We start from the raw sequence: 12,326 nt of genomic DNA, 5'->3' as shown, positions 1-12,326 counted from the left end.
ATTCAGTATAGTCACTAGGATTATAATAACTTACTCAATTTCTTACCCAATTCCGATCCCTGTGGAGATGATACTTACTTATCACTTTATTACTTGAATGACATGTACACTTACACAATTGCATTAGTTATTTATACACAACAATCATAGTTTAGTTTTTAATTTTAAAATTTCATGACTCGTGTAGTGCATTAGCTATATTGATTATTAAATCATTCTTCTTTTCCTCATTTCCACATTGTTTCACAATTCAAATTTCACTTATAATTAACATAACATACGGTCTAGTCATTTTTTCCCATAAAATTTATTTGATGTTTCATATTTAGTTCATTATTCTCACACTTTACTTTTTTATTCAACTTATAGTATTTATCCCTTAGTAACAACTAATAGAAGAAGATTGAAGATTCATCCAAACACCAAAGAGCACGAAATGTTAAGTACCACAACACTAAGGGCACTGAAGTGCTAAGGTTAAGGGCTTCATACTCTGCACATGAATGCAAGGTCCAAAGGCTAATAGAATATGCACATAATATGTGCAAAAGCCAAAGGAAATAGAACTCTAAATAACATGAGATTGGATTAAGAGAGGACATGTAATCTTAGAGAGGAACTAAACCCAAAGAGGGCACAAGAACCATGACAAAACCATGCGATATTTCTTGTTTCTTGGAGGCCTTGAGATCACCGATGCCAACCATAACTACCACACTATAACAAGTATACCCTAAGAAAATGAAATTAAAACTTACTTGGCACTATAGTGAATAACGAGGTGCCACCCTCATAATTCTATTGGGACTTCATTAATCAAATTGAGAGCACTTATTCAAACTTTCTTGTGCTTTCTTTTTTTTTCTTGCTTGCTTCAATTATAAATTTTTAATGTCAGTACCTTAAAGAATTCTCTTTGAGATTCTTAGTTTTTGAGGGTTCAAGTTAACTTTGGCAAATTTGAAGTAAATTTTGTAATTGCTCGTTTTCAGTGAAATTGGAACAATGGTTTCAGGATCACAAATCTGAGTCAGAAAGAAAATTTATTTTAACATTATTGCATGGTCTGCATTATGATAGGAATGCTATATGAAAATTTTGATAAGAAATTTTTACCGATTACATGTTTAATTATGGAAAGGACCAAATTGCATAAAATGAAAAAGTTGATTTCTAGTAGCTATAAGTATCAAATAGCTATGGAATTTAAAACTTGAGGTCCTTATATGGTAATTAGACCATTAAAAGAAATTAGTAGATATTTATGATGATTCATCCATGGAAAATTAGAAAAAGAAAAGGACTAAATTGGAATTTGGAAATAAATAAAGATGATAATAGTCTAATATCATCTTATTTCATCATCTTCCCCAAATTAGTTTTATGGAAGCCCTAGCTTAGAGAAATAACTTCAAGCAAGCTTAATTGGGTAAGTAATCGTGTCCCGTTTTTAGTAATTTTTACATTTCCGATATCATAACAACCTAATCTATCTATTTTGGGGATCAATTTGCAAAGTTATCAAGGTATTAAAATTTTTACATGGATGCATATGCTGAAATTTTTAAATTTATGGTGGAAATTGAAAGGTTGTTAATAGATAAACAACTTTTGTAAAGTGAATTTTCATGAAATTATGATTTAGGGACTAAATTAAAAAATGTAAAATGCATGGAAAATTTCTAATTTTTTGTGAAATACATGGGCTGTAAATGTTATATGTAAAAATTGGTTAGGCTTGGAATAAGGATTAAATTGCATGAATTTTATTTTCTGAGCCTAGGAATAAAATCGTCATTTATTGAAAGTATAGGGGCAAAATGATAATTTTTCCTAGGATGTGAATTGAATTAAATTAAGTATGAAATGGATTAAATTGATGTTAAATTCATTTATATAGATCCGGAACCTAGTACTGAATTGGATCGAGGGAAACAGAAAGTGTTGGATCAGTAGATTCTCGAAACGAACAAGTAACGAGGTAAATTCGTGTAACTAAATTGTGTATATTTACATGTTTGAGTGAAATGTTGTATATATGAATGTTGAATTATGAATTTGGTATGTTTGAAAAATAAATTCATAATGCCGATAATGCCCGTTAATTATTAAATCTCGTTTGAATACATGAAATTCGATTAGATACCGGGCCCTTGTATTAATTGTGGTCTTTCATATGTTGCAGTGTAACAGCCTGATTTGGGCCTAATCAGAACAGTTGTTTCGGAACCACCATTATGAGGCCTGGGAAATTATTTTTAATATTATTTTATGTGTCATAGCATGCTTAGATAAGTGCATGAAAAATTTGGTGAGTTGATTTTAGTGTTTGTAAGCTTAATTGTGAAAAAGGACTAAATCGCATAAAGTGCAAAAGTCCTGTTTTATTAGCTAAAGATGTAAATTGACTATGAATCATATTGTGGAGGTCTTTAAAGGGCAAATAGACCCTTTTGAGAGAGGTTGTCGGCCATGGGAGACAAAGAAATAGAAAAGTCAACATTTGGTGGAATTTAGGTGATAAAATTGAATAAAAAAACAAATAGGAAAAGTTTTCATTTTCTCATCTCTCTCCTTCTTTCTCCACCGATTTTTCTTCAAGAAAACAGCCATGGAAGCCCAAAATTTTCAGCAATCTTATACTCTTGCAAGTAAGTCTTCTTGAGGCCTTTCTTGATAATTTTTTTGTGTTTTGGAACCCCTAAAGCTTAATCTAGCTATTGAGGGAATTATTTTGCAAAATGGTTGAGAGTCTAGGGTTTTTCTATGAAAGCGTATGTGTTGTTAACTGAAATTTTATGGAAGAAAATGAATCTTGGTTAAGTAATAAACAACTTTTGTGAAAGGATTTTCATGAAAATACCTAAAATGGATCATTTTGTAAAGATGGCAAAATGAGTGATAAGTATGAGTAATAATGAGAATTTTGGGCTGCTCCTAGTATAAAAAGAATTCTGCTAGGCTTGGGTAGTGAAGAAATTCGATAAAAATTGATTTACGAGCCTAGAGGTAAAATCATAAATTTGTGAAAGTCTAGGGGCAAAATGATCATTTGCCAAAGTATAAATTATGAAATTTATTGGTTAATATGATGACTAAAATAGTGGATTTTATCATTATAGATCAAGAAAACTGATATTAGAGCTTAAATCGAAAAGCACAAGGTTATGGACTAAAATGGACTAATTGGCCGAAATTTTCATTCGAGGTAAGTTCGTGTGATAATAATAATACAATGTTATAATTGAATATTAAATGATTTATTGTTATTATTATATAAATGGTATGATTGATTATACGGATATTCTTGATGAAGATTCGACAAATAAGTACATAAGCGAATAATATGATGTTGTAACATATTTTAATGCTTTGATAATATGTACATTTAAATGTTTTATTACTATCATAAAAGTATGAAATGTATGATGGAAGAATAAATGAAATTATGAGTGAGTGCGACGACATTGAGTTAGACAAGAAACCCTGTTTGAACCTCAGGAATAGTATAGGATACACGGGATATGTCATAAGGAACTATATGGTCTGAACTCATGAGTTATGTTTGAGTTCATGAGATAAGTGATATATATAATGTGGGTCCGGCTGCTGACTATCCGATTAGGCCCGTGAGTAACTCGCTGAGCAAGCATATCATGTTAATGCTTTGGGGTCCGAGTGCTGACTTTGTGTACAAACTCGTGAGTAGCTCAAATGTGAGCATTACATAATATGTGGTAGCTTTAGCTACATACGTTACACGCTATGAGTTGGTTCTAGTTGCGTATATGGCACTATGCGCAAGTTTTCGTGTATCCATTAGTGTTCCTAGTGTTCAACGGGTAATTTAAGGAAGGATTTGGCTATGGTCCCAATGAGGTATGTCATTGGTGAGAACGAACTTGAGTTATGTTACGAATGAGTACATGTATGTACAAAAAACTCAATTGAATATGAAATCCACGAATGGTAAGTCCATGAGTATTGTGAAATGATGTTGTGTTAATTTGGTGGACTATGATATATGTTTGTAAATGCATAGATTTCTAATTTAAAAGAAATGAAGGTGTGATGAACTTAGTCATCATCATTTTTGTACTAAAATTGGTTTGGACAATAGCTGTAGTCCAAATTTGAAAATTCACTAAAAATTATGGAAATTGAATTTGAGGCCGAATAAAATATGAAATTAAATATTATTGAGTCTAGTTTCACATAGAAGAAACAATGTAAGAAAATGAATATCTAATTATGAGATATTTAAATTATTGTGAGACAGAGTCAGAATGATTTCGAAATCCCCTGTTATGATTTGATAAAATCATTGAAAATTTTAAAAAAATATTTATTGTTATAATTTATATTCTTAAAATCCTTAATGAGTCTATTTTCAATAGAAATAGACGAGAACGTCATCCAAATATTGTATTATGAGATAATTAATTTTTAGCGAAAATGGGTTGGAACTGTCAGTTAGCAAAAAAGGAGTAACTTTAAAGAACAAACTGTACTTATTGGCTAGACTAAAAATTCTAAAAATTTTATGGTAAGAATATATGTGAGTCTAGTTTCAGGTAAAATTAGAAGATCTTAATTTGGAGTTCTGTAGATCCATATATAAATAAGTTAGTAACCATGACTCGAGAAAAACAGCATGACCATAAAGTAAGTAAAAATGTAATTATAGTCGTATTACCTTAAGAAGCATGTTGGCATATTGCTTATTATTTTCATATGGACTTACTAAGCATAAAGCTTACTCCCTCATTTTCATTTCTTTAGTGTTGTCAGGCTGGCTCGGGGTTGGAGATCGTCGAAGGCAGCATCACAATATCAAGCTTTTACCGTTGGGGTATTGATAAACCTTAGGTGTATTTAAGTGAGTGGAATGTATAGGGACTTAGTTATTATTATGTGTAATCTTTTGATTTGGTCAAGATGTTGACTTAAATTGATTCGTTGTGTTTAGCCATGAGACGTGGCTTATATGGGTGATGGCTTGTAAGCCTATTTATCCAAGCTATGTATTGATGCCTTGCGATGTGGTCATGTGATTATATTTTTTTGATATGAATGGTTAGTGTTACGGCATGTCTTCTTGATGAATGTCTTATGACCAAACGAAGTGGTCATAATCAAAGAATAAAAGTGTGATATGGCAATAAGTCAATAATGCTGGAAAACAAAATTGGTGTGGAATGACTTAGGCAAGCATGTCGTTTGTGAATGTGAAATAATGTCAAGCATGGTATAAATGTATAAGTGATAATCAACATGACATGTTCAATTGATTGTAAATTGGTATGTTTAGACTTGGTATAAAATGAGTAAGCAAAACATATGTATGACGACATATGAATATTACAATTGAGTCTTAATAGAGGATGTTTAATTATCTACTTAATGCTACAATATATGTGTCTATAATGTATTTAAGTATATGAGGTATTAATGGTAACAGAAGGCTTGGAAAATAGCCTAAGTGTTGGCCATACAAACAAAGACACGACCATATGTCTCAGCCATATGGAGGACACGACCTAGCACACGGGCATGTGGCCTAGCCGTGTGGTTCAAATTACTTGCTGACGTCACAAACAAAGAGTTACACGAGCTGAGGACACGAGTGTGTCCCAAGCCACACGGGCGTGTGTGACCACACGGCCCAACCCACACGGGCGTATGACTCTCCAAAGAAAGAAAATTTGTTAAGTTGTCCAAAGTTTATCGAAAGTTCTCGGTTTAGTCCTGAACCACCGCGATGTATGTTTTAGGCTTCGAAGGCCCGTATAAGGGACGATATGCATGTGCTTGAAAAGTTTTAATTTAGACGAAATTTTGTGGCTCGGTTTTGTATGTTTGTGAATGTTTAAGTTCAGTAACGCCTCAAACCCTATCCTAGTGTCTGATACGGGTAAGGGGTGTTACATGCAGACACACTATAGCTCAAAAGAGCGTCCTATTATTAGCTCTCATGAGCTTCTCGATATATCGTTCTTGTGAGCTTCTCGTTATAGCTCTTCGGAGCGTCCCGATAGGGTATGATCCTACTTGTGTTGTGGATACACCTTAGCTCTTATGAACTTCTCGATTACGGCTATTCGTGAGCTCCCTGTTAATTGGCTCTCTGTGAGCTTCCCGGTATGGCTCGCTTGAACTTCCCAATATATGGCTATCCGGAGCTCCCTAATTATTGGCTCTTCAGAGCTACCTATTATATGCTCGCATGAGCTTCCTGAATATTACTCTACTGAGCTTCCTGTTTTAGCCCGAATAAGTTTCCCGTTTATGTGCTTTATAAGCACTCCTGAATATGAGTTGACGGATTTACTATATTTTACACCTTGAGTGTATTACCCATGTATTCATCAAGTTTTCAAATGATTCAATGGGTAACATCCTGGTAAAGGATAATATAAATCTAAAATGAAATACCATGAGAATATTTGATATGAAAAAGTGTGGTATACACATGTTCCTTGGAGATTCGAAATGATAAATACATGTATGTGGAAATGGACATTGATGACCACATCAATATTTATTAGTATTTATATGAACTATATAACTAACATGCTTGATGAAGATTTATGTGTGATTAAGTTATTGATTTCTTTGATTTGGAAGTACTATGAGTGCTTGTTTAAAATGAACATAATTGGTAAGTTAATTTCCTATTATACGAATTTACTAAGCATTTGAAATTCTTACTCGATTTTTCCTTCCTCTATTTTTATAGTGCTCGGAAGCTCGTAAAGGTTGGAAATCGGCCGAAGCATCATCACACTATCCTTCAGCACATTTTGGTATAAATAGCAAACTTATTTTGGTATAATGGCATGTATAGGCTAACTTGGCCAATTTTGGCATGTAAATGGTTATTTGTAATCTAGTTATTGGAATGGCTAGTAATGGTATATTTAGTGTATATATATATGAGGTTATATAATGATTAATATATGTGTGCTTGGTATGGTTAGATTAAATTATGGTAAACATATATGTTTTACAAAAGGTAAGTTTGAGTACATAAATACATGTGATGATATATTATGCATAATGTTAATGTTGGCTTGGTTTTAATGTCTTGAATTGATTGGTATATATATTCAAGTATTGATGTAGGTTGAAGAAAATTTGAGTGAGAAAAGTGGCCATGGAAATGGCCTATTTTCGTCCACATGGATAGACATACGGGCGTGTGTCTCAACTGTGTGTGACACACGGCCATGTGCACGAGCGTGTGGTTTGGCCATGTGTCCCCTGCATCTTAAAAATTTAGAAACAAAATACTCAGAATTGATTACACGGGTAGAGACATGGGCATATGTCTGAGCCGTGTAAAACCTGCACCTAATTTTTGAAAATTAAATTGTTCACATGGCCTAGCACACGGGCATGTAACTGGCTGTATGACCCAAGTTAGAGAGTTACACAGGTACGGACACGGGTTAGGACACGGCCGTGTGCCTCACATCGATTGCCCACACGGCCTGGGACACGGGTGAGTCATTGGCTGTGTGGCTGGCCACACGAGCGTGTGTCCTCTTTACCTAAGAAAAATTTTGCAATTTCACGAAAAATTCTCTGAGTTTCCGGTTTAGTTCCAACCTGATTCTAACATGTATATTGGGTCTCGAGGGCCCATGCAAGAGACAATATGATTGATTTTGGATATTAATAGTAAATGACAAAAAATAATTATAATTAATCTGTAAATTTTAGTAATGCTCTGTAACCCTGTTCCGATTACGGATATGGGTTAGAGGTGTTACAAATTTACTGCCTAAAGCTGCATGATTTATTAAGATAAAGTCCAATGACATGACAGTTTGTAACAAGCCTAGATTTATTAAGGTGTTAAGTTGAGATGATAAATCAAACAGATGATCAATCTGTCCCACCAAAAACCAGTAAGAAGGCTAAGAAAGGGAGTAGTTCGAAAGATACACTACCAATGATGGACGGCAGGGTTGCCAAACTTGAGGAATCCATAGGCGATGTGAAGGAAAGTCTCAAGGTGATCGAGAGCAGCATCATAGAGTTAGACTATAAGAGAGATGAGCTTAAGGAGAATGTGCAAGATGCTCTCAATGCCAATGTGAAGCAGATGCAGAGGGTTTTAAAATAATCATAAAAAAAATTCTTTTTAAAGATAATATCATAAGTTTCCCATCATGCATAAAGCTCTCGTACATACAACCTAATACGTTTGCTATTAGAGCAAAAGATTGGCATTAATTATATTTAATCATTTAAATAAATAACATAAATATAAATATAAATTAACAAATTCTGAAAACATAAAATCAGGTGTAACAAGGTTGACATAAACAACCAGTTGTAAAAATATTTACTTAAGTACTAAGTTAAATAGAGCTTTGAACAAAATGTAGATGACGTAATGAAGGGTATAGATTAAACCTCGATCGAACCCACATTTTTTTACTCATTTCCATGAAAACAAGACTGAACCTCGAAAATGAAAACCTCATGACCACGTTCCTTCACACGTCAACCCTCCTCACCTCTTCAAATCTTCTATACCCGAATCTATCTAAACTTGATATAACAACGCTTCTCACCTTGCACTTATATTCCCAAAATACCCTCACTGACATTGTTCCAGCAACTATGACCACAAAAGTAATAGATCCATAACAAGGAATTAAGTACATATCCGCAGAGGATATTTTATGTTCAACCCCTTAATCCTCGCATCAATTTGCCCATTTCCTTTAAATTTTGTTGAAAAGAGAGGAAACACAAAATACAATTTTTTTCGGTGAAGAAAGATTCGATCTCTTTTGCTAGAAACGGGACTGAATGGCGGTTAGTACAATTTTTTTTTCTAACCATCTTGTTTGTTTGGTGAGAAAATTTATGACAAACAAGAAAAAAGAGATTTTGTATTTTCCAATTCAATTTCACCATGATGATCTAAGATATTCTTGTTCTAACATAAATATCTTTAATTTAGTTAGTAATTTATGTTTTATCTGCTGTTGCTGTGCACTTCATTTACCTTTTTCGTATTTCGTTATATGATACTATCAGTTACCCTGGTTCTTAGAAATTTTATTACACTTTTTTGCACTAGGTTAATAAAGAATCCGGCTATATCTTCTGTGGATTTGTATGCAACTATTTATAGATCTGGTTGATTTCATTTCGTATTGTATAATCAGTAGTATGCTAATTAGGAATTTATTATGTAAAATTTTGCTCCAAGTAATGCTTACTTGAAAGAAAAATGAAAAAGTGCGAATTTAACTTGCTAATATTGAACTGCGCTCGCGTTTTTGTGATTATTAATCTAAGATGCTAGTTTTCTATGATGGTCAGCCTAATACAAATTTTGTTCGTATTCAGCCTAAATATTAATGGGAGGTTTTCTTTTTTAATGGATGTAATAATGTTGGTTTGAAGATGCTTTCTCTATTTTGGGCTGTATAAGTTGTTGTATTCTTTGACAGATCCAATCAGTGAAAGTAGGCAACGTTTCTTTGGGTGCATCTGAGCAAGATATTAAGGAGTTCTTTTCGTTCTCTGGTGACATCGAACATGTCGAAATGCATGGGTTAGTTATTACCATACTTTTGTACCGTATGGATATGAAGAAAAGTGATGATAATTGTTGAAACTACTTCTGTCTTCTAACCATGTAGATGTACCAGTATAGTGATGTTCTGAGATTCTGCAAACATTATCTGGTATAGGTTTCTTATTTGCTTTTGTTTTGTCTTTTTTTTTGTTTTTTTGTTCCCCTTCCCTTTCAGCAATAACGAGCGATCGCAAGTTGCATATGTTACTTTCAAGGATCCACAGGGAGCAGAAACTGCTGTTCTTCTTTCAGTACGCACATATCTCATTTCATTTGAGCTTTTTGTATCAATTATCTTAACTGTTCTCACTGACACACATGCATCACATAATTGGATTTTATGCTACTGTTTGAAGGAAATGGTATGTCTAATATATATGGGAATTAAATGTCAATGTTTTTGACGTATTTTAGTAGATATTTATATGATGCTAGTTCAATTTCTACTGTTGTTCCAAGTGAAATATGTAAAAGCTGGTAAACTTTGTAAGCAGTAGCTTTCTGCTTTCCTTGGTTATTGAAATAAAATCATTTATCCAAAACACAAGGAATTAAGTATTTATGTATCATTTCTGGAATCTCACAAGTGATGTGCTTTTGAAAGTGAATACTTCAGTGCATTGCCAATGGGATGACAATGCTAATGACCATCTTTGTTTTAAGTATTTCATCATTTAGAAGATAACATTGTTACTAAAAGATCTTCCTTTGAGGTAGATTTGCTAAAGACATGTAAATGAAATCCTTGCATGCATTTGACCAAGTATTTGTATTTATATCTTGAATTTTCACTGTTCTTCCGTTTTAAGGTAATTGATTTAAACCACAATTTGATGTTAAGGAAGTGATCAAATCTAGTTCCCCATTTGAATGTTGTTTAAAGCCTTTTTGGCTGATGTTTCTATTGGCATGTGTTGTTCTGGCTCGTGAACAGTTTATTTGGTTTCACAAAAAAATTCTTGTTGCCTGTTGTGCATTATGTGGAAAAAGAACAGTTATTCTGTTATAGCTTGGATTTTGTTAATCATTTATGCGAATTTATTTTTTAGTTAGTCTCATGGTTTCAAGATATTTCCCTTTTCTTTTTGTTGGTTAGATGTCATAATCATTCCTTTTCTTCCCTTGTTGTTTTTACACTTTCTTACGTAAGGGAGAAAATGAAGAGGGAAAAAGTGAGTGGGTAACTGATGGCCATATTATTGTTAATTGCTAGCTTTTGAAAGTTTGATTAGCTTTTTCACAAAAGTGCAATCTCCCCTAAAGGCTAAATGCTTATTGATTAAATGGAAATATTTAATTTCATCGTTATGAATTGAGAATTCATGGTTTTCTCCAGGGGGCGACAATTGTAGATCAATCAGTTACCATAGAGCTGGCTCCGGATTACAAGCCACCTGCTACTGCCTCTGCAACACCTGTAATGTCCTAACCTACAGCAATCTGCTTTGACTTCACTTACTAAATGATGATTTATTGTGAATGAATTGTTTGATTACCTTAGGCAACACAGAACAAAGAGGCCGGCCAGGCCGAATCTGCTGTCCAGAAGGCAGAGGATGTTGTAACCAGCATGCTAGCCAAGGGTTTCATTCTTGGCAAGGATGCAGTGAACAAAGCAAAGGCCTTCGATGAGAAGCATCAGTTCACATCAACTGCCACTGCCAAAGTTGCTTCTCTGGACCAGAAGATTGGTTTTACTGAGAAAATTAGTGCTGGCACAACCATGATGAATGACAAAGTGAGGGAAATGGACCAGAAGTTTCAGGTTTCCGAGAAGACCAAGTCCGCGATTGCTGCTGCTGAGCAGACAGTCAGCAGTGCGGGTTCTGCTATAATGAAGAACCGTTATGTATTGACTGGAACCTCGTGGGTCACTGGTGCATTCAACAGGGTTGCTAAAGCAGCAGGTGATGTGGGGCAGAAGACAAAAGAAAAAGTTTTGGCTGAGGAGGAAGAAGCCCACAAATCAAAGGGGTATGCAAGGATGGACGAATCCGAATCTCCCAAAGCTGGTGCTCCCTCATCCGCACAAGGTCTAATCCTTTAATTTGCCAAAAAAGGATTGTAAATACCAGCAATGGAAGGTATGGATCTTGCCATCAGAGATGTGCTTTCTGGTTTGGACAATAGTTTAAAAACTTAAATGTAGGACAGTTTGTCACATATTGTTTGATATGTTTGGTATATTCAACTTTAAATGATAATAAAAGAAAAAATGACACTGCAAACAATTCAGCATCAATTTTATTGGTATCCATCTATTATTCTTGACTTCATGTGTGCATGTGTTAACCTTAGAATCTGTATTTACAGCATCACATAGTTTTCCGGAAAATGAAGAAAGATTAACGTAAATGGACAAATCGACTGGGCTTAGGGTGATCCAACCCAACTCACTTGAGATCTTTTAAAATTTTTATTTTTATATATAAACGACGTGTTAGATTGTTTTTTCTTTTTTTTTTTTAGCTTTTACCATTACAAATACTATTGAAGGAGATTATAATAAAAAATGAAGTCTTTGATTGAATGATAAATCATTAGTAACAATGCGTGCAATTATCATAATTTTAAATACGTAACATATAATAAATAATTGAAGGATGTAATCAAGTGATATTAAAATAAAATTTTGATTAAGTGGTAAATTTAAAGTAATTAAAATGTATAGAAAATATTAAAGCAAAGTTTTAATTTAATGATAAATTTAAGGTTTTACTAA

General features: G+C 33.6%; 1 protein-coding gene and 1 long non-coding RNA gene across 2 annotated transcripts; both read left to right on the top strand.

Annotated features, from left to right (window-relative positions):
* Window positions 1-2,525: 2,525 nt before the first annotated feature.
* Window positions 2,526-5,019, top strand: LOC121208574 (uncharacterized). The gene is made up of 2 exons (XR_005903676.1): window positions 2,526-2,651; window positions 4,783-5,019. It is a non-coding gene; the product is annotated as an uncharacterized lncRNA (long non-coding RNA).
* Window positions 5,020-8,627: 3,608 nt separating this feature from the next.
* Window positions 8,628-11,846, top strand: LOC107924626 (binding partner of ACD11 1). The gene is made up of 5 exons (XM_016855156.2): window positions 8,628-8,832; window positions 9,477-9,580; window positions 9,780-9,855; window positions 10,941-11,021; window positions 11,106-11,846. The coding sequence occupies exons 1-5, from the start codon at window positions 8,827-8,829 to the stop codon at window positions 11,649-11,651; spliced, it is 813 nt and encodes a 270-aa protein (XP_016710645.1). The 5' UTR covers window positions 8,628-8,826; the 3' UTR covers window positions 11,652-11,846.
* Window positions 11,847-12,326: the final 480 nt, after the last annotated feature.

The sequence above is a fragment of the Gossypium hirsutum genome, chromosome A02, assembly GCF_007990345.1.
Source record: "Gossypium hirsutum isolate 1008001.06 chromosome A02, Gossypium_hirsutum_v2.1, whole genome shotgun sequence".
NCBI lineage: Eukaryota > Viridiplantae > Streptophyta > Magnoliopsida > Malvales > Malvaceae > Gossypium > Gossypium hirsutum.
The sequence above is the reverse complement of the archived record's forward strand: the minus strand, read 5'-3'. Positions and strand labels throughout refer to the sequence as shown.

Excerpts from the sequence above, each read along its gene's own strand:
- LOC107924626 (XM_016855156.2), top strand. Across the intron at positions 9,581-9,779 it reads GAACATGTCGAAATGCATGG|CAATAACGAGCGATCGCAAG; the intron begins GTTAGTTATTAC and ends CTTCCCTTTCAG. Across the intron at positions 11,022-11,105 it reads CTACTGCCTCTGCAACACCT|GCAACACAGAACAAAGAGGC; the intron begins GTAATGTCCTAA and ends TGATTACCTTAG.